This window comes from Camelus bactrianus, chromosome 23 (assembly GCF_048773025.1).
Source record: "Camelus bactrianus isolate YW-2024 breed Bactrian camel chromosome 23, ASM4877302v1, whole genome shotgun sequence".
Lineage (NCBI taxonomy): Eukaryota > Metazoa > Chordata > Mammalia > Artiodactyla > Camelidae > Camelus > Camelus bactrianus.
Genome location: NC_133561.1, coordinates 17,841,255 through 17,867,946, shown reverse-complemented (window position 1 = coordinate 17,867,946; position 26,692 = coordinate 17,841,255). Strand labels below are relative to the sequence as shown.

At 33.2% G+C, this 26,692-nt stretch overlaps 1 protein-coding gene across 14 annotated transcripts in view; it reads left to right on the top strand.

Moving 5' to 3' along the window:
* CDC42BPA (CDC42 binding protein kinase alpha) overlaps positions 1-26,692 on the top strand; it is a 239,828-nt gene that overhangs the window by 57,235 nt on the left and 155,901 nt on the right. For all 14 annotated transcript variants that reach the window (XM_010973651.3, XM_045509462.2, XM_010973659.3 and 11 more), the window contains exons 3-5: positions 1,718-1,801; positions 8,353-8,448; positions 18,434-18,582. In XM_010973651.3, the coding sequence (XP_010971953.1) occupies positions 1,718-1,801; positions 8,353-8,448; positions 18,434-18,582 (329 nt within the window). The remainder of the gene's footprint in view (positions 1-1,717; positions 1,802-8,352; positions 8,449-18,433; positions 18,583-26,692) is intronic.

Sequence of the window (26,692 nt, the reverse complement as noted above, 5' to 3'; positions counted from 1 at the left end):
TTATTATTGCCTCTGTCCCCTTTTTGTGGTGAGAACATTTAAGATCTACTTTCTTAGCAAATACCAAATTTATAATGCAATACTGTTAACTGTAGTCACCATACTGTACATTAGATCCCCAGAACTTATTCGTCTTATACTTGGAAGTTTGTACCATTTGACCCAAGTCTCCTGATTTCCCCTAACTTCTAGCCCCTGGCAACCACTGTTCCTATGAGTTTGCCTTTTTAAGAGTCCCTATTTAAGTCAGATCATATATCTTTCTGTTTCTGGCTTTTTTTCTGTTTCTGTTTCAGGCTTATTTTAACAGTCTTTCTGTTTCTGGCTTATTTCACTTAGCATAATGTCTTCCCGGTTCATCCATGTTGTCACAAAAGCAAGATTTCCTTCTTTTTTATGGCTGAATAATATTCCATTTCCTTATCCACTCATATGTCAGTGGGCATTTAGGTTGTTTCTATATCTTTTATAGCCCCTTTTCTTTAAACATGAACCCATTGGGAGATCAGTTTAACTGATCCATCATTTCTGTGGATTTGACGAGATATGAGTAAAGACTGAAGTGATTATATTTGAAATTGAGATATTTCTTCTTCCTTCCCACCATTTTAATTGGTAAAAAACTATAATCATAGTCATTAGTACAACCACTTACGACAATTACCAAAATGTATTCTAGTTTAGATAATACTATAGAATTCTACTTTGATTTTAATTGTATGGTGATGTTAATTTTATTGCATTGTGATCCAAATATAAATTTATTAGATACTCCTGATATGTACATTTGCTGTTAAGATTTTTAAAATTTTGGCACTTGAGTTTATATCTATTCTCTATTCTTGGAAATATCCCTTTGAACTGTTTAAAGATACGTTGTATATAGTTTGTTCTCTCCTTCTGTATATTTGGGTAGTATTTCTCTTTCCCCTACTCTGCCCCTTCATAGATAACTGGAAACAGCTTATGTAGTTCACTGTCTGCTCTATAGCATCTCCAGTGGGCTGCAAGAGCCCTTTGAGTAGCTAGTCAAACTGACGCAGAGAAGTAAAAACAGAAATGTAATCAGTTGTTGAGGGTGAAATGAGGTCTTATTTATTTGTACTTGACAGTTTTTTGATCCATAACTAAATACAGAATAAAGAGATATATATTCCTTTTTTTTGTTGTTGTTGGAAAGGAATGTGTGAAGTCTACAATTTGTAGAGCTGTTATCCTTAATTGATCTTTAGGGGTGTGTGTGTGTGTGTGTGTGTGTGTGTGTGTGTGTGTTGGGAGTTGTGATATAGTTTATTTCATACTGTTTGATCCCCATGGAACTTACTTGTTTTGGCTGCTGGCACTCCCTGTAGCATCATGTTGGAATTTGGCGTGCTGGGTTATAATAAACTCTAGTTATTTCACATTGTACATTTTGGTCAATTTCTTAGTGATAGTAGCTATTTAGTTTAAATTGTAGAGCAGAAAACTCGAAAAGGAGGGTATAATATACAATCACCAACTGATACCATGTTCAAAAACACAGTTGTTTGGGACATGTTCACTAATGTAACTTTTTCAACTGACAATATTATTTGATTTAGGATCTTAGAATTTGAACTGCATGGAAATCATTGATAATTTTGGTGTTTATTTTTTTACAGAGAGGAAAAAGGAAAATGGATGACTGAAAGAAGTATTATTTATCATATTTTAAAAGTTGTGTTTCATTTTCTAGGTTGCTGTAGTGAAACTGAAAAATGCAGATAAGGTGTTTGCCATGAAAATATTGAATAAATGGGAAATGCTGAAAAGAGCTGAGGTAAGATTCTAATTATTGGAATATTTAAATAACATTTTAGAAATATTTTTGGAGAAAAATAAAATACAGAGAGCCAATAGACCTTAAGTATCATTTAGTAACCTTTTAACTATGATGGCATTATTTTTTAAGGCCTAAGAGACAAATTCAACAATTCGCAGTTATAACGTAGTTATGATAAATGTTACATTCATGATGAAATTTAATATTGCCTGAAAATCAAGTGGAAACCCTTTGATAACGTGGGGCTTATACACTTACATTAAAAGAATGTGTGGAAACCAGTCTCTTTTATAGGAAGAACTTTTATAGTGATTGATTTCCAATTTGATCTAACTTGTTTATATTATTCTATATTTATCTGTGTTCTGCTCTAAGCAGAAGTCAGCAGGAATTTTGAATATGGCCTCTAAGGAGTCTGTTTATTGCTGATTGTGGAGTTAAATTTTTGTTTTGTTTTATGTTATTAAGAATAGGAGTAAACTCTGCTGTTGCAAGAAGTGTTAGCATTTTTATGTTAGTGCTAGATTTGAGGGAAAGATTGACTGGTGTGATATTTAAAATGTCTGGTAGCTGGGATGGTATGGTCAGAACTGACGTTACACATAAATCTGGGGGAGGGGTTCTGGAGGTCTTCTGCTGTGCTGGGTCATAGTGAGTAGCTGGATGGGGTAGGGCATTCAGAGGTTTCAGGGAAACAGAACTTAGTGATGTGGAAGTATTTTAATATTTGACTTATAGACAGGTTACACTACTGAGTAGGCTGAGTATTAGCCCTGGAGTTTAGTAAGATCCATAAGAGGATAATGAGAAATTAGCCCTTAGGAGTCTTCCTTTGTCTACCAGTACTTCTAGCAACCTGAAAAACAACAAACACGTAGGGAAAAGCATAAAATGGTTCCCATGATGATAGGCATATACGGTGGTAGTGAAAGTAAATACTTCAATATTTCTTTTGGAAAACTTTAAAAATATAATGAAACACAAAGAAGAAACTAATAGTCACTTGTATTCCATTACTTGGAATTAATCAGTAACATTTTCTGCAAGTTTTGCTTTCAGTCTTTTTTTTCTATTTGTCCACTGAAAAAAAATTGCACACATGAAATATAGATACATTTTTTGTAAAACAGATAATAGCACATTGCAGAGAAAGCTAAAGTACTCTTTTGAGTACACTCCACCCGAGTCCAGCCCCTCTCTACCTCCTAAAGGTAGTTACAGAGGTAGTAAAGCCCTGTTTAAAAAAGTATCTGGGAACTCTTATGTCACTCTCTAACATATGTGTCAGTGCCCTTTATATTCAATAACTTAAGTATTTACTTTTGTATTTCCCTAAGACTGAATTGCCTTACTGTTGGTGGTTGGATTTTCCAAGTAGTAAACACTTAGAATTAGTTTAGTGTGCAGTATATTTATTAGGGAGTGCTTTTGAAATAGAGATTGATAGAAGGGAAAGGAGGGGAAACATGATTTGTCAGGGAGAAGTCAGGCTGTCTCAACAGTCTCTGTTGATCCAGCGGGGTGCTGTGGAGGAGAATTGGTCCTTCAGAGTTTTCCCGCCTTGTGCCAAAATGATTGACCTTTATGCACCTGCCTAAGTCAGTCACTGGATATGGGCTGCCTCCCAAAGGATATGGCCTCGGACTAGCAGGCTCTGTACAGATTCATCATTTACAAGCTTTGTTAGTGCATCAACAATCCCTTAGGTTAACTTCTCCCAATCTATTCTGTAAATTTTACTTTCTCTTCAAATTTATTCAAGTCTTATTGATTTCACTCACATAGGAGATGTCCTTACTCATTTTAGTGGAAGATACAATATAGTTTACAGAAATGCTCTCCATCTCAAGAGTCAAACCACTCCAAGGCTCAGTTATCTCATTTATTAAATAAAGGTAATAGTCTCTACACCGTAAGTGGAGTAATAATGTATCTCAGTTTAACTGTGATAGTACTGGTTTATGTCTGTTGTCTTATTATTTTTGCTATTGTTGTTAGCCCTCTTTTATTATTTTTATAATTGTATGTGCCAGTAGTAGTAGTAGCAGCAGTAGCAATAGTAATGAATTGAAGTCATTAGATTTGAACTGCGTTTACTTACTGATTTGTCACCTGCGTTAAAAAAATGCAGATACTACAGAAAATAGAACGTCAAAAAAGAAAACTCCTTTTTCTTCCCCTGATATCCAGTCTTTTTGTTCAAAGTAAATCATTATTAAGAATTTCTTATTTATCCTTAATAGAAAATTTTACTATGTTGGAATCATATTAAAAGACTGATTTTTCAAATTGCTTTTTATCATTCAATAATATGTGTTGGAGTTTTCCATTTCCGTATTTATACATTTATCTCATTCTTTTTAATAGTTTAATTATACTGAATGGATATATTATTTAGCAGGTAGATTTTTTTAAAAAAACATTGATTGGCATTTAGATTATTTCCATATTTTTAGCTATTTTGAACTATGCTGTAGTAAAAATCTTTATGCACATAACTTGGAGTACTTTTGTAAGTTTATTCAAAGTGTGAATTCTTAGTAAGGTGGAAGCTAACTATCTATACATTCAGTTATTTCACCAAATCTAGCTATGTGTGGTTGGCAAAGAGAAATTTCAAAACAAGAGAGAAAATATGCCTGAGAACTAGTCTCGCCACCTAAGCAATGTAAAATAAAAATAAAAGGGGCTGTGAAATGCTGGCAATCAGAGATGTTGCTGTTGGCTACCCTGAGGTACTCCAGTTTGTGTGTACTGAGGTTGAAGTGATTTTAGGGATAATTTTTACACCAAAGGATTTTCACATTCTGTTGACTCTAGAATGTACCCACTCTCTAGATTAAACTCCTCAATAGTGGAACTCTTGGGTTGTGGGGGGCGGGTATACATTTCAATTTTGATAGCTGTTGCCAAATTGTCTTCTAAAAAGTTGAATCAGTGTGTCTTTGCAGTCATAGTATGTAAACATGTCTGTTTTCTCACACTTTTGCCAATTGTGGATATTATCAAATGATTTCTGTGACATATCTCATGTTTGCTTTGGCCATCAAATATATGTTAATATGGAGAGTTAAAAGTAAATTGATGCTTTGGTGTGTAAGAGCTAATATTTGGAATTCTTACATTTTGCAGTTTAAAACTCCACTTATTTATTTTTTAAAAATGAAGAAAACTTGGCTTTTTTTCCCCTCAAATATTAGAATGATTCAATTATTTGAAAGAATTTTTCTGTGATAACTTTATGGGTAAAATAAGTCTTTATTACTAGTAAATGAGAAGCCAAAGTAAATATATCATGAGTGGGTTTTTTCTTTTTAACATGATTTCCAAGTATCTGGGCAGTTTTGATGTGCTGTATGAGAATGTTGATCTAATGAATGCCCATGGACCTAGGGAAGGGAATCATGTGACAGTTTTATAGAATTATTATCATTTTTACATGGTCCATATTAACTTCTCTTTCATCATAGGTATTCCCATTGACCTTTCTCTTTAACCAATAGCCCATTAAGAATAAAATTTAAACAATGTGTAACTGAATATTAGCAATGTAAAACTGCATAACAATCAAAACCATCACTGTGGCAAGTAGTATGCTTGGGTGAATAGAAACTGAGTGACAGAATCTGAAGAAGCTACATGGTCTCCGGTAACCTTCCCTTCATGCTTACTGCATTCTTAGACACTCAAATATTCTCTCTCTTTTTTTTTTTAAGGGGGAATATTTTAAAAAATCTTATTTAAGTGTTTTCAAAAGGTAGTTTAATTAGACATTATTAAAGTATTTAATTTCATTGAATCCTTGGTATTTACATGCATCATGGTTTGGTTAATACTGATCTAGAACAGGGTTTCTCAGCAGTGGCACTTACGGCATTTGGGGCCAGATAATTCCTTGTAGGGCTGTCCTATGCGTTGTAGGATGTGAAGCAGCATCCCTGGCCTCTTCCCACTGGATACCAGTAGCATTACCTCCACTCCTCCTCAGTTGTGACAACCAGCTGAGGACAGTGTGACATACTGAAGCAAAAAGGGCCTGTGCTTCACATTTAAACTCAGTGTCTGAGGTAATAATAGGAATCATTTATAATATCTAAATATGTATGGATACAATCATATGATGTCTGAGATTTTCTTCAAAAGGTCCTGTGTACATATTCACATGTGCACATGTGCACACCTATGCACAGAGGGAGAGTGGTGGTGAGTGAGTGAGAGTGTGTAGCTAAAACAAGATTGAACAATAAAATAATTGTTAAAGTTGGTTGGTGGGTACGTTGAGGGCAGAGGATTATTTTACTGCTTTCTCTTACATATGTTTAAAGTTTTATATTATAAATAGTTTATTTTATATTTTATGTTTTTAAAAATTAATTTAGTTTTTCACTAAACAGTTTAGAATAGATTAGAATCTATTGAAGTTTAATCCGTTCTGTTGACAGGATAGTCTTTTGGAACTCTATTTAGTTTGGAGTCATCAGTCAGATGCTTATTAGATTCTAGCTGGGTCTTTAAAATTTCAGATAGCTGTCATGGTGAGGTAAAGCTGGGAGAAAGGAGTCTCCTAGGCTCTGACAGACTTCACCACCTCTCTGAAGTGTTAGCAGCAAATTATAACCTCAGGTCAGTTAAAGTCTAAAACAGCATTTAGTGGTGAGTATGTCAAGTGATTCTACTTTCCTCCTAAAATGAACCAAAGCATAATATTTTAGATTTTAATAATTGAATTGATAGGTAAAACTGCCCATTCATTTGGTTTAAGCTTTACTTGTTTTTAATATTTTCTTTGGTGATGATATTTAATGAATGGCTTTGGAAATTCTATTGCATCAAATAAAATTTATGGAAATACATGGAAAAAATTCGGGTACTTAATTAGGGTAAATTAGATAATGTTAATTGTTTTGTATGTCATAGTTATTGAATTTATCTTGTGGGAAATAAATGTTTAAGCACGTACTGTGTGTAGAATACTGTATGATGATTTTTTAGTATGTATGGAATATGGTACAGCCATTAAGAAAAATCAGGTAGGTCTCTATGTACTGGTATGGAAACCTGCTCAGATACATCATTAGTTGAAAAAAAAAACAGCTTACAGAACACTGTGATCTCGTTGGTGTAAAGAAAGAAAAGATGGGGGAGATGGGATACCACATGAATATAGTGTATTTGTATGTGTATGTGTGTGTGTTTGTATGCTTATATATACATAGAAATTTTCTGAGAAGATATTCAATTGAGTTATTGGAAGTAACCTCTGGACACAACAGGTGGACAATGAAAATATGAGGACATGACTCAGGGAGACTTTTAGTTTCTACTTTACCTTTCAGTTCCTTTTAAATTTTCTGGCATAGTGATTTTTTAATTTAAAATTTAAAGATACAGAATTATAATGTATCATATAGTTATTTTTTTATTTTTAGCCACACATTTCTAAGGTTCTCCAGAATATATCTTTATAATAGAGGAAATATATCCTCAGAATAAATTAAAACTTTCATAAATCAGTAAGAAAATGACAATCCATTAGAGAAATGGGCAAAGGGAGTGAACAATTCAAAGAGAAAGCCCAGATGTCCAGTAAGCATATGTAAATTATTTATTTGCATCTGTAATTAGGGATATGTTAATTAAAAGAATAATGAGATATTATTTCACACCCATCATAATGACAAACACTTAAAAGTCTTAATGCCAAGTGTAGTTGAGGATGTGGAAGAAAAAGGGACTTCATACACTAGGATGAGGATAGTAATTGGTATAGCACTTAGAAAAGAAAGTTGGCTGTATCTGGTAAACTTGAAAATGCTTATATCTGGCATTTCTACTTTCAAGTGTATACCCTAGAAAAACTCTTGTACATTTGTACAGATACATTGATTGCAACATTGAAATAATACAAAATTGGGAATAAACTATGTTTTAATGATTTGTTACATAAATACATTCTGGTATATTCATAAATGGAATACCATAGCAATTAAAGGGAAATAGTCATTACTGAGTAAAAAGTAATCAAGTTGCAAAGGGATAGATAAAATTATACTATTATGGAAATTTTCAAAACATAAAAAAATTCTATTGTTTTTGGATACATACATGTATAAGCATATGATGGAAGAATATATACTAATTCTAGATTATTCATTTTATCAGAGGAGGAAGGAACGAGAATGCTCTAGGAACAGGAAGGCTACAACTTGTATTTTCTTGAAACAAAAAGATCAGAAGTAAATATTACAAAATATTGACATTTATATTATTTGGGTGGGAGGCTGGACCATGATTGTTAAATGAGTCTGTGTATTTTTCTGATTTTTTGAACTCTAACAGTATTTTTAAATATAAAATATTTTTAAGTGTACTACTTCAGTTGTCCAGTTTCTGAGGGTGCTTTGAAACTTGACTTGTTGAAAAGTCATATAATATTGGATATATTTCCTTTTTCAGAACAGAATGTAATAAATATTTTAAGCAATTGTTTACATAATGTATTTCCTAATTTTAAAGAAGTGTCCTCAAAAAAATTTTTTCCTTTTCAGACAGCATGTTTCCGTGAAGAAAGGGATGTGTTAGTGAATGGAGACAATAAATGGATCACAACTTTGCATTATGCTTTCCAAGATGACAATAACTTAGTAAGAATCATTTTTATATGTTTCTATATCCTCATTGATGTTTTATTAGCAGAATTTAACATTATTTTGTCTTAAGCATTATTTAAATACAAATATTATTTAGAAAACCACTGAATTTCATAGAATATAAGTTGTTTATTTGATATATGTTTTTTTCCCTTGAGTAATTTAAAACCTTTCCATTAAAATTTTTTATGATTTTTAATAAGTCAATTCTAAATCCAAAAGATTTAAATTCTCATAAAAGGTGGTGAGGATTTTTTTTCATGATTTTTCGAATATATTTTATTTGTAGCATTCTCTTACTATTTAGAATGTTATGTATTTTTCAAAGTTGCCATGTGCTACTTTAGGTAGAGCCACATTTAAAATCTAGGCTATGTCTAATTTTATGTTAACATCGTGAACCGCGTGACAAAAAAAGTTGGGAAAGAGCTTGGAGGAAAATCAAAATATTAGAAGCACTGACAATCAAAGATTGAAGAGATAAACAAGTGAATAGGAAAGTAAGACAAAATCTGTCACAGTTGAATATACAACTCCTTGGCCTGCTATTCAAGGCTCTTCATTTTCTGACCCCAGTTTTTATTTCTAGGTTTATTTTTTAGTATACATGTGTTGAGTTCCTGCTGTGTGCCAGGCACCACACTGTGTACTGGGATATAAAAATTAACAAGACATTTTCATTCATTTGATAAAATATTTACTGGCATGTGCTGTGTACCAGGCACTGTTCTTTAGATTCTGGAGATTCAGTGGTGAATAAGACAGACAAAGGAACTCTTTTCTTATTGTTTTTACATTCTTGTGAGGGGAGCCAGATAAGGAATCCACAATCAAGTAAATAATATTTTCAGAATATTTCAGATGAAGAAAAAATAACATTTATTCAAAGGTATGAAGTCAATAAGGACTCCTCTAAGACCAGTTAGCTAAACCAAGAAGGGAGAAGAGGTGGCAAGGGCTTGGTGAGCGAAAGCACAGAGATTGGAAACCACCTTTTTTATTCCTATTGATGGAGGATAGAAAAAGAGGCTTGGGGATGAGGGAGGAGAGACGAGAGAGTCACTTCTTATAACACCTTATATGTTACGTCAAGGAAATTAGACTTACAGCCATATTTTCAAAAACAAATTTTTTTGGTCATGGAACTCTTGTCTGTGTGCTTCTTAAAATGACATTATATCTGAAAGCCTGGACAATAAAGCATATAGAAATGGAACTGCCCTGACTGATCTCTTAGCTTCCTTCTTCCACTTCCCCATAGGTTTACTCAGGGGGCTTTCATAGAGAAAAATTTGAAAAACTGCTGTTTTAGGATGTTAGAGGGGTTTGTGGCAGGAAAGGACTAGGGCTGTGAAAGGGCTGAGGGAAGGGCTAATGTGATTCTAGTAAGGAAGGGGAGAGATGTGTAAAAATGAGGCTTCCAGAGTATAGGCTGGAAGAGTTTGAATTTTATTCTAGTTTCCAGGAGGGTTTTAAGGACAGTGTGCTAATCAGTTTATATTTTATATAGAACATCCTAGCAGCAGTGTGAAGGATGGATTTCAGGGGACGAAAGTAAAGAGACTAGTTAGGAGACTTTTGTAATATTCAGGTGACAGATAATGAGATTTTGAATAAAGGTGATAGAGGGGGTGGTTTCAGGTACTATTTAGGAAGTAAAATAATTAGAACTTTGTGTGTTTGAGTGGATGTCAGTGGAGGAAAGGAGTCAGAGTGAGTGCCAATTTTCTGGTGTCTGACTTGTGGGATTCAGGGGTTGGGAGCTGAACTGAGTTGGGGAACATAGGAGGAAGAGAAAATTTAGAGTAGACAGAAGATGATTAATTTACCTTGGTATATGTTGGGTTTGAATTGTCACGTGATCCATTTAGTAAGTCTGGTGTTTCTGAGGGTGGTATATATATAGCAGTATATAGCTTGGAATTCTTATCTTATAGATCAGATTTTGGCCAACTGCTACCTGCAGTTCAAATGTGGCCCACCACCTATTTTTTTGTGCAGCCTGCAAGCTAAGAATTGTTTTTACATTTTTAAATAGTTGGGAAAAAATCAAAAGAGTATTTTGTGACAAATGAATACTACATAAAATTTGAATTTCAGTGTCCATAAAGTGTTATTGAAACCCAGCGATGCCCATTGATTTATGTATGGCCTATGGCTTTTGCACTACTGAGGCAAAGTTGACTAGTTGTGACAGAGACTGACACTGTGACAGAGGGTAGATTGCTTTATGTGTTACTCTCATTGCTTTGCACTACTGCTCAACAGACTACAAATGGCAGTGACAGTTAAAACTTGATAGCATTTCAAGTACTATATATATTGCTATACCATGACATCCTATTATTACTTTTTATTAATAGTGATATACCTCATGTCAAAATAAGGAAAGAATAAAAAAGTAGACTTTTCAAATATCATGCTTTTACAGATCAGTAGAATGTGGATTATTTTGTTAATGAATTAAAGTACAGCATGGTGTTCATTACACAACAATACTAGAGTTGTACTGATAGACTACAATACATGTCTACACTGCCAACTGAGCACTTATCACAACATTCCTAACTCACAGGAAAGCAGCAGTCAGAATAGTTAGAAAAGTTAAAACAATATCTTATCACAGAATTTAAAAATAAAATATGAAAATAAAAAATGAAAATGGGACTGCAAGTGAAATAAGTTCCTGAGTGGCTCATTTGTTAGCCAAGCAAGGAAAGCCATTTACCAATGCTGAGTTCATTAAATCATGTTTGATTGCTGCAGCCAAAGAAATGTGGCCACAGAAAATAAACTTGTCTAAGACCATTAACCTTCTGGTGTGAACAGTTGCTCAAAGAATTGAGGACGTTGGGAGCAACATCAATGGTGGATTATAATACCAGGGAAATAACCATTTCCTGTCACATCGAGTGGTTTTCTTTGCCTCTTGAGTTGAAAAATGTTACTGACTCTGCTCAGTCATTGTTATTTGAGGAATCAATGTTTGAGTTTGAAGTAACTGAGGAATTAGCCTCTGTGAATAGTTTGTGTGTATTATATATAATAATACTATAATAATATTATAGTCAATATTATTTTCAAAGAAGTTAAGAAAACACTGATTTGATACAACCTGAATTGACATTTGCTAAAATGTATTACAGTTGAGAATGGTAAATATATGTATGGAGCAGGAGAAAGCTTATTTGACAGATTTACAAATCATATGAAAATATTAGGTGCTTAAAGCCTGTAAATATTCATTGTCTTTTTAATCAGCAGGTAGTTTGGGGCAAATATTTGAATCTATCATGTGTTAAAACAGTATGTCAACATTGACCTTCATTCAGTCTTATGGAAACAGCCAAGCATTTCTGTGAATTTTTATCAAAAATCAAAGTTAAATATCTTTGCTGTATCGTATAGCTGTTCACTGGTTTTGCAATGGTAACATTTTATTGGCAATATTTTGAACAAAGGACCAAGATTGAAATATTCCTGAACAAAAAACCCCACCCATTACTATGAGGGACTGAATAGGTTTGAAAATTAGCTTTTCTCGTAGACTTGATATGTTTTTAAAACAAATTTAGCATACAGTTACAAGGCAAAACAACACATATACAAAATTTATATTATGGTGAGGTCATTTGACAACTGACATTATTTGAATCATGGATCATGTCAAGCTGCTTTATCTATTTCCCATGCTGTCAAAAGTAAAAAGGAGTGAGATCTCCATTTCCACATAGATTTGCGGCAAACAGACCTTTTGAGCTCAAACTACAGTTCTAGCATCAGTTTTGGGGACTTGATGCAGGTGCAAAGGAAATGTCTATAGTTCAAAATCCATTTAACTGGTCAGTTGAGAATTTCAGTTAGTAGTGGTTAATGGTCAGTATAATTATTAGGAGAATTTAATAGCATTCTATAAATGTCTTCCAAGTGAAGAATATGCTCAGTTAAAATTACATGCTCATGAACTAATACCAGTATTTGGCAATACCTATCTTTGTGAATAGACAGCTTCGCAGATGAATTTGTAGAATCTCATTATAGATCAGCATTTACAGATTTACATTTTCAATAGATTTTTGATGATAGGAAACACTAACTCTGAGCCCCAATTAAGCAAACTGTTATATATTCTCCTCCCCCTACAAAAGATTACGTTTTCTCTTTAGTAAACTATATTATAAAAATTATATTCAATTATTATTATTTTATTTTGAATTTTTCCAATGTATTGTGTGGAAATTTGTTTTCTTTCTTACTGAATGTATACCTTCATAATATCCTTGATTTTGCCTCTTGGCCTGCCAAGGCTGAAGTATTTACTATCTGGTCCTTTACAGGAAAAGTTGGCCAATGCCTGTTGTAGATAACAGTAAATACAAGGAGTAAATAATAATCACTGAGTAGTGCTTGTAAATTGAGAAATCAAGTTTTCCTAGAGAAGATAGAGATGGGGACCCAGAGAAGTAGAAACTAGTGGAAATGTCAGAGCAAAAAAGAATCAAAATGCTGCACCGTGGGAACTAAAGAAAGGAGAGTTGTAGAGGAAACCATCTAGAGTATTACAGCAAAATTTTGCCTAATTTTCAATGAAAAAACCCTGACTTATTCTCTCTCCTCTGAGTTATTTAGTCTTATCTGTGCTCTTTGCATTTGACATTAGGGTTAATATTTCTTTTTTAGAGACATTTCTCAGTGAAAAATAGTGTGTGTATAACAGTAATTAATCATACTAGAATGAAAGTTTTACAATAACTAGAGGGGGCTGACATGTCTAGTAGTCAAATCTCCTGTAAACTGCCAGTTTTTCTTTAGAGGAACCTTCATGGTTTATTAGTCTCAGGAGTCAGAGGTTCTAAATTGTCTTAGTTATCAAATATTTTCTTTTGAATATTTATAAATATTAGAAAATAAAATCATATCAAAACATTGACAAGCCTAGTTTTAGATACCAAAGAGGAAATTTTATTATACATAGTTATTTTCCAAAATAACTTTTAACCCTGGTAACCCTGAAACAGTCAGATAAGTAACACGATTTACAGACCTATACAATTCAAGAAAGCTGTGGTAAATAATTTGACTTTCATTTGTGACATGCTTAGATATCACTATAGCCAGTTTATGAAAAAATATATGGAGTCATAGCATATGTGCATTTTATTTGCTTTGGAAGAAGTTGCATAATTTAATGAATGACATTAAGATGTGATTAGAGCATTTTTTTTCCCTTAAGAAAAACTCATTAAATACAAATCTACTTAACTGCATCTGTATGGACACATAAACTTCTTATCACTTAGATGTCATTTAGAATATTATGAATTAATGAAAATTTCTTTTCTTCCTCATATTTTCTTATCCACTGTTTCCTATTTAATTATTTTATACCTGAGGGGGAAAAACAGAAAAATATTTAAAGTAAAAATTTTACTTCTTGAATTAGCATTTATAAACTGATTAGATGGTGACAGATATTTAAATATTAAATTGTAATTAGTGATGTGAATTTTAAATTCTTTACAGGAGTACAGTTTTGTGCTGGAGATAGAAATTATTAGAAAGGTATTTTTGTATGAGTAAAGTAAAAGCAAAGAAGGATAAATGCAAAAAAAAAACCCAAAACAACAAACCCCAAAACAAGGCAGAATAAATGCAAGGCGGGGCTCTAAGGATTGACTGTTAATCTCTTCGTGTGACGGCAAGACAACTAAAAGAGTTTGATACTCCAAGGAGGCTTCTAAAAGCATATCTGTTCTATGAAATGTTTTTTCTCTGGACATAATTAATTTATTGTACTTTCACATTCTTTAGCAGTCTTTCCTTGGAATGTAGTTTCTTAAAAAGCACAAACTTTGAATTAGAGAATTTTTAGAAATTCAGACTTGGAAATTTTATGGTGTGTATATCCACATGTAAAGGTCTGTTTATTTTGGAAGGATAAAAGATTGCTAATGACTCAGCCTGTATCCCTGATTTCTTTTCTGTTATTCTGGTGCTCAGCACATACTCTTTATGCCATGGACTTAGCTTTTCACTGAACACTGACTCTTTTATTTGAGTAAAAAGGAAAGTGGTCAAAGGATCAAGAACTTTGGAGTTCTGGCTTTCCCACTATCTAAAATATATTTGGGCAAATCATTTAACTTCTTGTCTCTACATAGCTGTAAAGTAGGAATAACAGTTATGATCCCTGTCTCCAATGTAGGGACATTATGTAAATAATCCTGTACCCTTATTCTGTAACTGCTACTTCCTAGAGAAAAGAAAAGCCATTGGCTACTCAAGCATGAGCTTTCTGAACTTTCTACACTCTGACCTCAGCATTTCCTTTCATCCCTACCCCATATACAAATTTTTTTTTATTTCTACAGATATAGACTTGGGAAAATAGAAATACCCTTAAATTCTTCATATATTTAATTTTTTTTTTGTTTTTAGGGATGGTTTGAGATTATTAAAGTGTCATACGAAGTTATAAATTTAGAGTGAGATGAATACATAATCATTTTCTGTATATATTTACTATTTTCTGAAAAAAGCATATATAGACAATGGAAGATCTAGCAATGTAAAACAAAAGCTACTAAACTGCTTAAAACATGGTGTTCCCAGCCCAGCCTACTCATGACTACCTGGCCCAGTATCTTCCTTTTTTTTTTTTTTTTTTGACATTTTTTAATTGAGTTATAGTCATTTTACAATGTTGTGTCAAATTCCAGTGTAGAGCACAATTTTTCAGTTATACATAAACATACATATATTCATTGTCACATTTGTTTTTTTCTGTGAGCTACCATAAGATCTTGTATATATTTCCCTGTGCTATACAGTATAATCTTGTTTATCTGTTCTACATTTTGAAATCCCAGTCTGTCCCTCCCCATATACAAATTTACCCATATTTGTACCTATTCTTATGTTTCCTCTCAATGTAGATGATGTGTATATTTATATTTAGGATTATTCCTGTCAACCTTTGCCTTTGACTCTATTACCTTTGGCCTTTTGCAGAACTTTACTCCATTGGTCAATTTCAATTTGACTACTTCTTTTCCTTTCTGTAACATAGAGATCTGTGTACATTAAAAAGTTAATGGTCCTTACCTTCATCTTTCATTTTACCCTCCTGAGGTAACAAATGTTAACTTTGCTGTATTCTTTCATTTTTTTTGTGCTTTTGTGTATAATTGTATGTTTGTGTGTGTATGTGTATTTTCTTCCCTTTTTATAAAAGTGGGATTACGAAGTATATATTACTCTGCATTTGCTGTTGTCCCTTAAAATATCTCATGGGCATGTATATTTAATTATTCTTTTTGGGCAGCTGTGTAATATTTCATAGAGTGGATATGTTGAATGGATCTATTTAAGTTTTCTTATTGATCTCTATTCATAGTTTCTTATTTGTTGCAGTTATCAGCAGTGCTACATAATACCCATACTTGCCCATATGCCTTACACATTGGAGCTTTTATTTTAATTGTATTCCTACAAGTGGAAATGCTAGATCAAGGGGTATGCACCTTTTAAAGTTCAGTAGATGCTGTGAAAATACTTTCTCAAATGATTATAGTATATCATCTTCCAAAAACCAATGTTGTTTTAAGTTAGTCTCCCAAAAATAGTAATTTTTTTTTTTTGCTAATCTGATTGGTACAAGATAATATCTCATTGTTGCTTTGGTTTTGATCATGTATTAATTGACTAATTGTGTTTCCTCTTATGTGAGTTATCTGTTAATAGCCTCAGTCCAGTTTTGTTGGGTTACTTGCCCTCTCCTGAAGAACTGTTAGGAGCTCTTTATGTTAGTATTGTTATCTGCTTGCTATGTCTTAAGAATATTGCCTCTCAGTATATATTTTTCTTAAACTTGTTTAAAGACACTTTTGCCATATTGAGTAATGTTTTAAAGGTAGTCTGTAAGTAGGAACTTGTTCTATCAGATATTAAACTTTACTAATTAGTCAATGAGAACAATAAGATACCAATATAGGAACAGACAACTATAGCAGAGTAGAGTAACCAGGAGCAGATCCAAGTGTATGTAGCATTTTAAAATATGACGAGGGGACATTTCTATTCTTTCCCCCAATTTCATTGAATATTTAACTACTTGATTTAGATAATTGACTTTCTGTATGTAAGAAAATAGTCTTCACACCTTGTACAAAAATGAATTTCAGACAAGTCAATGAATGAACCTAATTAAAAGATTAGGTTCTTTTCCTTTAAGAGCCTGCAGCAATACCTTCCTTCTGCTTATCCCTGTCAGAGATTTATATTGCACTGAAATTGCCCATTAATTTGTGTTTTCTTCTTTGTTAAATTGTAATTAGCATGAAGGAACTATGTCTTATTTATTATAGTATCTCCATTGCATAAGTGTAATGTTAGCACATAGTAGGTTCTTATATATAAATATCCATGGAATTAATGAATCAATTTATTTGTCCCTCTCTTGTTCTGTATTCTATTTTCCATTCCTAAGAAAATTTCTACATAATATAATATGTTATAAAAAGGTAGTCACTTTGTCTTAAACCTGTAGTAGTAATATAGTCAAGAAAGGCCAGGAGCCTTGATCAGCGTTGTTGATAGTGGGTAGGGATAGAAGTAGATGGACTTCACAGAGATATAGTAGAAAGTAGACTCAACAAGACCTTAGTGATTTAGTTGAATGTTGTAGCGAATGAAGGAAAAAACATAAAGTATCTTGGAGACATTCACTGAGATAGGTTATACAGCAAAAGGAGATTTTTTTTCCCTATATGAGGTTATTATTCGTCTGCCTTTTTGGATGCATCTTGTCTCCCTAACACTAAAACCTGATTGCAGGTATAGTTCATTTTCAACTCATTGCTTTTCTCTTGAGAATCTTCTTTTGTGTTTTCTGCCTCTTGCTTCTCCCAGTTGTTGAATTCTGTCTTAATTACAGCTACTCTACCTCTGAGGGTGAGGTAGGGAAAGTATGTGAGTAGGCAAAGGCAGAACTCTGTGTAGCAGCGGCAGGAAAGAAAAGCTAAGAATACTTATGTATTCATCATTTTTTATTCTATCTCAAGGACATTTGTTTTCTGTAGAAGACGTCCAGTAAGGAACATTGAGAGGTTGGAAGGGGAGGGATCCATGGGTTTTGGGTTTATTACCAGGAAGCATGTAACAGGACGTGGATGAAGGTAGAAGATAGATGACAACTCAAGGAGCCTACGTTTTCAGTGGTGACCATGGGTGGCAAAAACGTTCAGATTATTTTTTAGCAGTTTACTAGTAGATGATATACGTAAACCTTAAGAGTCTGATGTGGCAAGAATAGAGTACACTTTGAAGAGAGGAAAGCCTTTGCTGTAGAAGACTTTCATCTCTTTATCCTTTGGATTTTTCTTTGTTTGATACCCCCAAAATCCTGATTGGCACCCGGTAAATGTTTCTTGAAGAAATGAGTTACATTTTATGACTTTCTATGTAAAATATTTAGATTCTAATTTTAATGTATTCTGTATAGCAGTGGTTTCCAAATGTGATCCAAATGCTGGTTATAATAAAGTTATTTACTGGTCTAAGATGAAATAAGGAAAATATAATGGTGATGATGAATTTATTCAACATAAATAATCTTACATTCTGAATTTTTAAGATCTTTTTGGATAATTAAAATGTTTATTCATCTATGAAATGTTGCTGATAGTCTATTGTTGTAGGTTGATGATGATGATGATACTTTTCCATGTTTTTACTTTGCAAAATACAACAACAAAGTAATGATAATCCTGTATTGTCCCCTACCCAGATTTTTTAAAGGTTTACTTACTGCCTTATGAAATTTACAAGTCTTGTAATGACTGCTAGTAATCATCTTACACAGCTTGTTAATTAACAACAAAAGTATTTGATCCAGTGCTGTTTGACTTTGGGTTACATTAAATGTATTCATTTTCCACCTTTATTATTTATTGAGTATGTTTTATTTTTTCATTCCCAGTACCTGGTTATGGATTATTATGTTGGTGGGGATTTGCTTACTCTACTTAGCAAATTTGAAGATAGATTGCCTGAAGATATGGCTCGATTTTACTTGGCTGAAATGGTGATAGCAATTGATTCAGTTCATCAACTGCATTATGTACACAGGTGAGTAAGACACAATGAAGGAGTGGATTGTATAAATGTCAAAAAAGATGTTTTTGTAAGAAAGTGATAATTTTGATGGCCATGGAATAATTTATTCTTTGTGATGTTTGACAGGTATGATTTATTTAAAAATTTCCCTACGAATGTGTTACTTTTGTATACAGTTTAAGATGGCACGGAAAGAAAAAATGGGCCATTTACAAAATGATTTTTATGTAAGATTGTTTTTATGCCTCTTGACACATATTAAAGATCTATGTAAACAGCTCTTAATAATTTATGTGTGATAAAAAGTGTTAAAACTTACTGGATGGTTTAAAAGGCAGTCTTACATTTTAAAAAGAAAGAAAATAGGAAATCCTCACAGAGTTACTGGTGAATTAATCATTCAAGTGAGAAAATCTTTGGGTTGTGTAAAATGTGAAGAGTAAAGAGATGCTAAAGAGAAGCAGGTAAAGGAATCCTGCCATGTTAGAAAGAAACTGAACCATTTTCTTAAGACGATGGTTTGAAAACTGGAATTGGAATTATGTGGAGGGCTTGTTAAAACTCCAGAGTTTCTGATTGGTTGAATGGGTCCGGGGAATTGGCATCTCTCAGACTTCCCCAGGTGATGCTGCTGATGCTGCGACTGGTCTGGTGACCTCACTATTGATAACTTTGGCTGTAAGACAACAATGACTTGTTTCTTTTGAGTTGTGGGTGAAGAGAGTAATCTCTGTGAACAAGAGGAATGTGGGAGGAAGAAAATTTTCTGTTTCAGTGTTTGTTTTTTAAAGATGTCAGTCTCTTATGTTGATTGGTTTAATTAGTAATGAAGTTTTAGGATATTATTAAAAGAAGAATCCTTTGCTTAAATTTTTTGTGTTATATTGGATTTCAGTTTTGACTTTTGCCTGTTTATATGCTTTTCTCTGTTGATATCTGATAGTCACAAGTTTTATTGAAAATAAAAACATGAACATACTTAGCAAATTGTAAAAGCACAATGCAGTTTTTAAGATGGTAGAGTGGTTTGAAAGTGAATTATACGATGAGAAACCAAATGCTTTTTTGTTGCTTAAGTGGTAACCAAAGCTCCTAGCTGAGGACTGTCATTTAAAAATACTTTAAAAATATCATTTCACTGAACATTTTAAGAATGTTAGTCTTAGACTCATGTCGTTTAGAGAAACTTTATTCAGTTCACATGTAAATTCTTGCCTAGGAATGATTACGTCTGAAAGTAGTTCTAGATTGGAGATAGTAAATACAAGGTTTTTGTGTTATCCTCCCTTTTGCCAGGCTTGTGACAAATATTCTTAACTGATCACAGGACTCTTTCCCACTGACTATGTATGCAGTCTTAAAATTCTTCTCAATACAGCTTTCTGAGTAACAACTATCTTTCTGATATTGACATGTGGATTCAAATCCATTTCAACCCTGAGTGCTGCTTAAGTACCTCTAATTTCATAAGGTACTTAATGTTAAATGAATCCTGTTTATTCCATTGTTGGACAGCTTCACTGTTATAGAGTTTTACTTTATGTTAAGCTGAATTTCTTTTTCTGCTAATCATTGGTCCTAGTTTTGCTTTCAGGGCCACATATAATCTAATCTTACAGTAATCATGTCTTCTAAAGTCACCACTTTAGGTTAAACATCTGAACATTCATAGTTTCTCTGTTATCAGAATTTACATAAATATTCTCTCTCCTGCTGTCTCACGTTGGCGTACCTACACACACACACACACACACACACACACACACACACGCACACACGCACAGAGTCTTAACCTGTGACCACGCCTATGTGTCCTCTCCTTGTCTTTCCCTTTGCCCTTCGGTGGACATGTTCTGATGTATCAGTGCACTTCTTGAAAGGTGATTCCCATGTTCTGGATAAACTGTCTGTTTTCAGCAAATGTCTTACTGAGGAAATATTTATTGAGTCCTCTTTTGTAAACAGCACTGTGCTAAACTATGTGAAATTTTAATATAGTATAGTATAGCATATAGTCCTGACTTTAAAGAAGCTTCCAGTCTGTTTGGAGACACAAAACACAACATAAATAAAAATTAATGCAAGTTAAATAATGATTTAGGGTAAAAGTGTGAGACAGAATGAGTTCAGACTGTGAATTACTAAATGAATATACAAGCAAATACAATGAGCTCCAGAAAAATGAGTAGTAAGCTTAATTATGCTCATTTCTAATGGTTAACTCTTACTGTGTGCTCTGGACTTTACCTACATTATTCTAAATCTAACAGTAATTCTATGATGTGGATGTCATCTAAAATGAATGTTGCTCTATTTTGTATGAGGAAACCCAGCCCCAGAGACATGAGACAGTAAGTAACATAACCTAGGTTAAAATCTAAGTCAGGATGATGCCAGAATTTATGGACTTTGCATAAGATACTGCTCATAAAAGAATGCTTTCCTGGTAGGGCTTTAAAGAATAAGAGGGCTATCTGTAGGCAAAGAGGAAGACATTCTAGAAATAAGGGAATGGTAAGAGAAAAGCATATAGACAAGCAAATGGCAGTTCTGGAAAACAGTAGACTAGTTTGGTGAGAGAAGAGAGTTCAGTAAGAGATAAATTCGTAAAGACAGATTTTGGTACTTACTGTGGAAGATTTCGTCCTTATCTTAATTTTAGGTATCGAAGTATTTGATTAAAACAGTGTGTTAAGTAAGTTGGTTTTATGGTAAAATTCATGTCATAGAGTTTTCATGTTTTGTCAGATTTCAGAATGTTTTGTAATTAGAACTTTGAGGATAGGAAATTAGAGAATATAAAAAGGGAATAATGGAGACTGGATGTATGTAAGGAAGGAAATACTTATTTTTCCCTTGTCTTCTTTTAAAACAAACTTTTTTCAGACTTATAAAATACATTATTGGTCCTTTACTAACAGTACAGAAATTTTCATATGAGAAGTTTGTCTTCAGTTGTGCATGGTTTTATCAGGAGACAAATGAGAAGTAGCAGATAATAGGAGTAATCCAGTCCCATGTGCACAACTTCATGTGTTCAGCGTGCTTTGATATTTCAATCAATAACATTTACAACTTCCTTTGAAATTTCTAGGAATACATTTAAAAAAACAATATGAAGCATTATATACCTATTTTCAAAGGAGGTATTGTAAGTGGATATAAGATGAAAGAGATACGAATGTTCAGAGATGCAGAAATAGGAATAAAAATCGATTTTGGATAGCTGTCAAATTGATTTACAAACTCATCTGATAAACTGTTTTCTAGTAACATTGTGTAGTGAAAAAGCATTAAACTAGTGGTGTTAGAAGACTTATGTACCCTTCTTGCTTCTCCATAAGCTTTTTAAATTTAAATTTCCCAACATGCTTTATCATTGAGATTAAGGCGGTTTGAAACTTTGTCTATAAAAAAAAATCCTCGTGTAACAATGAAAAGATGCTGCTTATTGAAGTGTTAGTGACTAGCTGCTGATATGCAGACCATTTCCTTGTTATTATGTTGAGAAACTCAAGAATGTAGTGGTAGTATAAACGCTCAAAAGGTTTAGTACTATTATTTTCTACTGAGAAATACCTTGGTAGCTTCTTCCCTTTTAAAAGAGGCAGGGAAAGGATGCAGTGGGATTGAGGAAAGAAGAAACATGGTATTAGTAGAGCAGCTAATACTGGTGAATAATCTTTGGTGGAATTAGAATTAATGAGTGGCTGATGGATTTGTTAATGTTAAAGATGTCAGTTCTCCCCCAAATTGATCCATAGGTTTAATGCGATCCTTGTTAAAATCTCAACAAGATTACTTTTTTAGTCCCAAGTGAGAGTAGTAGTGGTGTGCTAATCACCCTTAACAGCTTTAACTCCTGCCAGCTTCTGCAGTAGTGATCAGGCTTCAGGCTACTGGCTTGTTTCAAAATCACTGTATCTAGCTACATATTAATAATGTTATTTCATTTTCTGTATTTATGACAGTCATATAGGTTTTTTTTTTTTCCATGTAGGTTTTTTTTGTTTAGAGTAGTGAGGATTTTTTTTTTTAGATTAAAAACAAGCTTATTCTAAAGTTTATATGGAACAGCAACAAAACTAAAGTAGCAAAAATGATTTTGAAAAAAAGAGAATAAAGTGGGAAGAATCACTCTACCTGATATTAAGACTTACTACATTGCTACCTTGAGCAAGGCACTTTGGTAATTATTGAGGAATAAATACATAGATCACCAGACAGAATAAAGAACCGAGACAGAGACTAACACAAATAACTTCCAACTGATTTTGACAAGGTTGTAAAAGCAATTCAATGGAGGAAACAGTTTTCAACGAATGATGCTAGAATAATAGGCAAAAAATAAACTTCCTTAAACCTCACACAAATATAAAAAATAATTTAAAATGGATCATTGATTTAAATGTACATCTTAAAAGTATATGATATGATGCCAAAAATATTATCCCCAAAACAAAAGTTAATGAAGTGGACATCACCAAAATTAAAAATCTGTATTCTCCATAAGATCCTGGTAAAAGGATAAAAAGGCAAGCTGCAGATTAGGAGAAGATGTTTGCAAGAGTCTTATATGTAGAATATGTAAAGAACTCTCAAAACTAAATTTAATAGCCTTGAACAGACCAATTAATTATAAAATGGGCAAAAGACAGGAACAGACATTTCACCCAAAGAGAGAGATAATAGATGGCAAGTAAACGAGACATCACCTTAAGGACTGATGTTGCTCATTAAATAGTTGTAGAACTAAAACAGAAAATAGTTAAAAGGGAGAGGGCACAGTATTCATGGCTCTGTGCTCTGATAATGAACATAACAGTAGTACAACTATAAAAGTAGGTGTTAGTAATTGAGTGAATTTATGCACATTTTTTTTCAGTTTTCAGTAATTAAATTATCGGTGCTAGTATAAATATTGTTGTTTTCAGATTGTTGTATATATAATGTGAAATAAAACAAAAGAGTAATTATGGAGTATTCTAATTCTGTCATCTCCTGTGTCCTTAAGAATCTGGCTTCTTGGTATAAAAGAAAGGAGATAGTGATATAGAAGAGGATAATTAAAAACCTATGGTTCTGAATTTGAATTGGAAGTGTTAGTATGAACTTCTGAGGTATTTTATCTTTACATACACACACAAACACACTCTTACACACATATATGTGTATATAGCTCTGTGCAGTGAAAAGATTAGAAACAATGACCAACACAGTGGAAATGAGCAGACCTACTGAGATTATGATCCTCAACTGCCGGTTCCCAGTGGGGTAAAAATAGGCTTCTTGGAGAAATGGCTGATTCAACATCTAGATAGGAAGTGTACAAGGTGAGCCTGGTACATCTTGTCATGTCAAATAGCAGCTAAGCTTTCAAAGGCTTTTAGGGTTTTGTCTGAAGGACTCAGGAGCCAAATTGAAAAGGCTACCTCTGGCCAAAGATAGGAAACTTAGAAATTTAACAGAGATAATAGTTGAAATAAATGGAAATCATCAAACTTGATTAAATTTATTACTTTATAATGATACTTTTAAAACCTAGTTTGTTTGACACAGGTCTATGTTGCAAATTTCTCTAAAGACTTAGGTTTTTTTTTTTTTTTTTTTTTAAACCAAGCACTTTTGGAAGTGGACAAGAATGTGAGCCTGAATTAAGAATATTGGTTGAAAGTATAAGTAGCCTTTAGACATCCAGATTGCCTGTGGGCAGCTGGGCAACTGCTCCTCTCTTTCTGTGCTAGAAAACTGGTGGTGTCTTCTCTGGAGAGGGTAAAACAAAGGATCTCTGGACCCTTTAAGGACTTAGTTGAGGATATATTTATGAAAGCAGAAAATGGAGGTTCACCAGAGAAATTAATACTGTGTACTGAATTATTAAGACCATTTCTTAGCCCTCTTTTTCCCATTTGGCTGCAAGGATGGTAATAGCCAGGCTTTGTTCCCAGACAGGTGATTATAAAATTCTTTTCTGAGGGATTCTAGACAGACCAAGTGAAAAAGTCTACAGTTCTAAAGTTGGAATATTCTACCAATGAAACAGCTAGCCAAATTACCCAGCCATACAGAGCATCCCATCAGCTTTTTATCACCCTGCTATTAAAAGTGAATGGGCATTTGTGGAAAACCTTTAACAGTAATGTCCAAAACCAAAACCAAAAAAAAAAAAAAAACAAAAACAAACAAAAAAAAAAACCAAGGGAAGAAAAGAAACTTGGGGGAAATATAACTTAAGGAAAAGAAAATCTCTGCCCCCTAAAAGAGCATTAAGATAAGAGAATGTGTGGCATTTATGAAAAACATTGTGCTCTAAAAAAGGGATACCCCGGAAATAAAAAAGACTTTTGAAATTAGAACTATGTTAGTAGATTTTAAAAACTCAGAAGTTTGAAGGTAATGTTGAGTAAATACTCTAAGAAATAGGAGAAAAAGTCAAAGACCTGTGATACTAGAAAGTGAAGTGGAGATATTTTAGGTATCATTTAGAGGGCAAAACATCTGAACAGTAGGTGTTCCAGAATAAGATGGTAGGAAAATGTCAAATGAAAGGAATGAAATTATCAATGAAATAAAATTTTATAGAGATGAAAGACATTAATTTTCGTGTTTAAAGAGTCCACTGAATGCTCAACACAATGATGGCATATAGAGTCACTCCAAGGCACATCACATCCCTGAGCATGGTACAGATGAACTTAAACACACACACACACACACACACACACACACAGACACACACACACAGACACACACACACACACACACACACAAACTAATATAAACAATACATGTGATGAATGATCACTTTATAATTTGTTATATGCTATGTTAAAGTATGGAATACTGTTTATTATCAAATTACTTATTTATTTTTATATTTGCCCTATTTTCTTCACTAGATTTTAAGCTTCTAGTGGCATGAAGTATGACATTTTCCTCTGTTGTGTTTGGTAGATATTCCTTTTTATGTATCTCTGGAGGTTTTCTTCATCTAGACCTGGAACTCTGTGGCTATTTCAGGGTCTTCTTTAGGTTAATAGATTGTTGCAACATAGCATTCCCTTTGTCCAGTCATATTTTGGGAGTAGTTACTATTGCATCTGACATTTAGACCGTACGTAAGCTTAAAAAAGAGTTGTATCAGTCATTGTGCAGTGCCCACTGGATAGTATTCCCTCAGAGTGAAGTTATTTATCTAGTCATTTATTTATTCCTTTCTGTCTCACCTCATTCCATAGTAGATTTAGGTAGTTTAAAATAAGAATGCATACAATAAAACAATGGCAAAGCACATAAGTAAAGAATCATAAGATAGAACTTATATTTAAAAGTGAGGAACCTAAACCAGGAAAAAGTAACTAATGAGCACAAGTGGTCAAGTTATATTTTCATAATTTTCATGCTTATCTTTACTTGGTATAGTTTATTCATGTAAAAATGTCCACATTTCAGATGAGACAAGGATCCTAAGGGCTCAGGCACACTAGCTTTTTGTTGGATCGAGTCTGTCTCTGAAGACAGATTAAGCTGGTTTTATGGAACTTAATGGAGTATGTGCACTTTCCTGTGTTTGTTTTAAACATTAAGTACCATCTTAAACAAATTCTTAGGGTGAAAAGTATTTTTTTAAAGTAATCTCTTCTTACTCTAGTCCAAAAATAAAAGACAAAAAAAAATTCACTTATTCATGGATTTCTTCATAACCCTATTTTTTCCTTATGGAATTTGTTCCATATTTGATTTATGATTACAAGTTTTATTAACCTCATCTACTTAATGTTAATAATGTTTTATGTAATACCGTTAACTCCAGAGTAAAGTATACTGATGTATTATAAGAAATGGGTCAAACTTATTCAATAGAATTTGTTGAGGGAAATAACACAGAATTAAGTTCCTAAAGAGTTTTTCATCCCTTACCCCATAATCATGTTATGAAGGGTAGGTATGTGCTGGGCCTCCACCAGGGCTTCAGGCGGATTTCATCTGTTTCAGCGTGGATTTGTGGTATGATTTGTCAGTTATCCTCTGGGTATATGTAAAACATCACACTTTTACGATGAGATAGAAATACTTTGAAGCTTGAGGCTAGTATAAAACTCCCTTCAGTCCCCCACAGGCC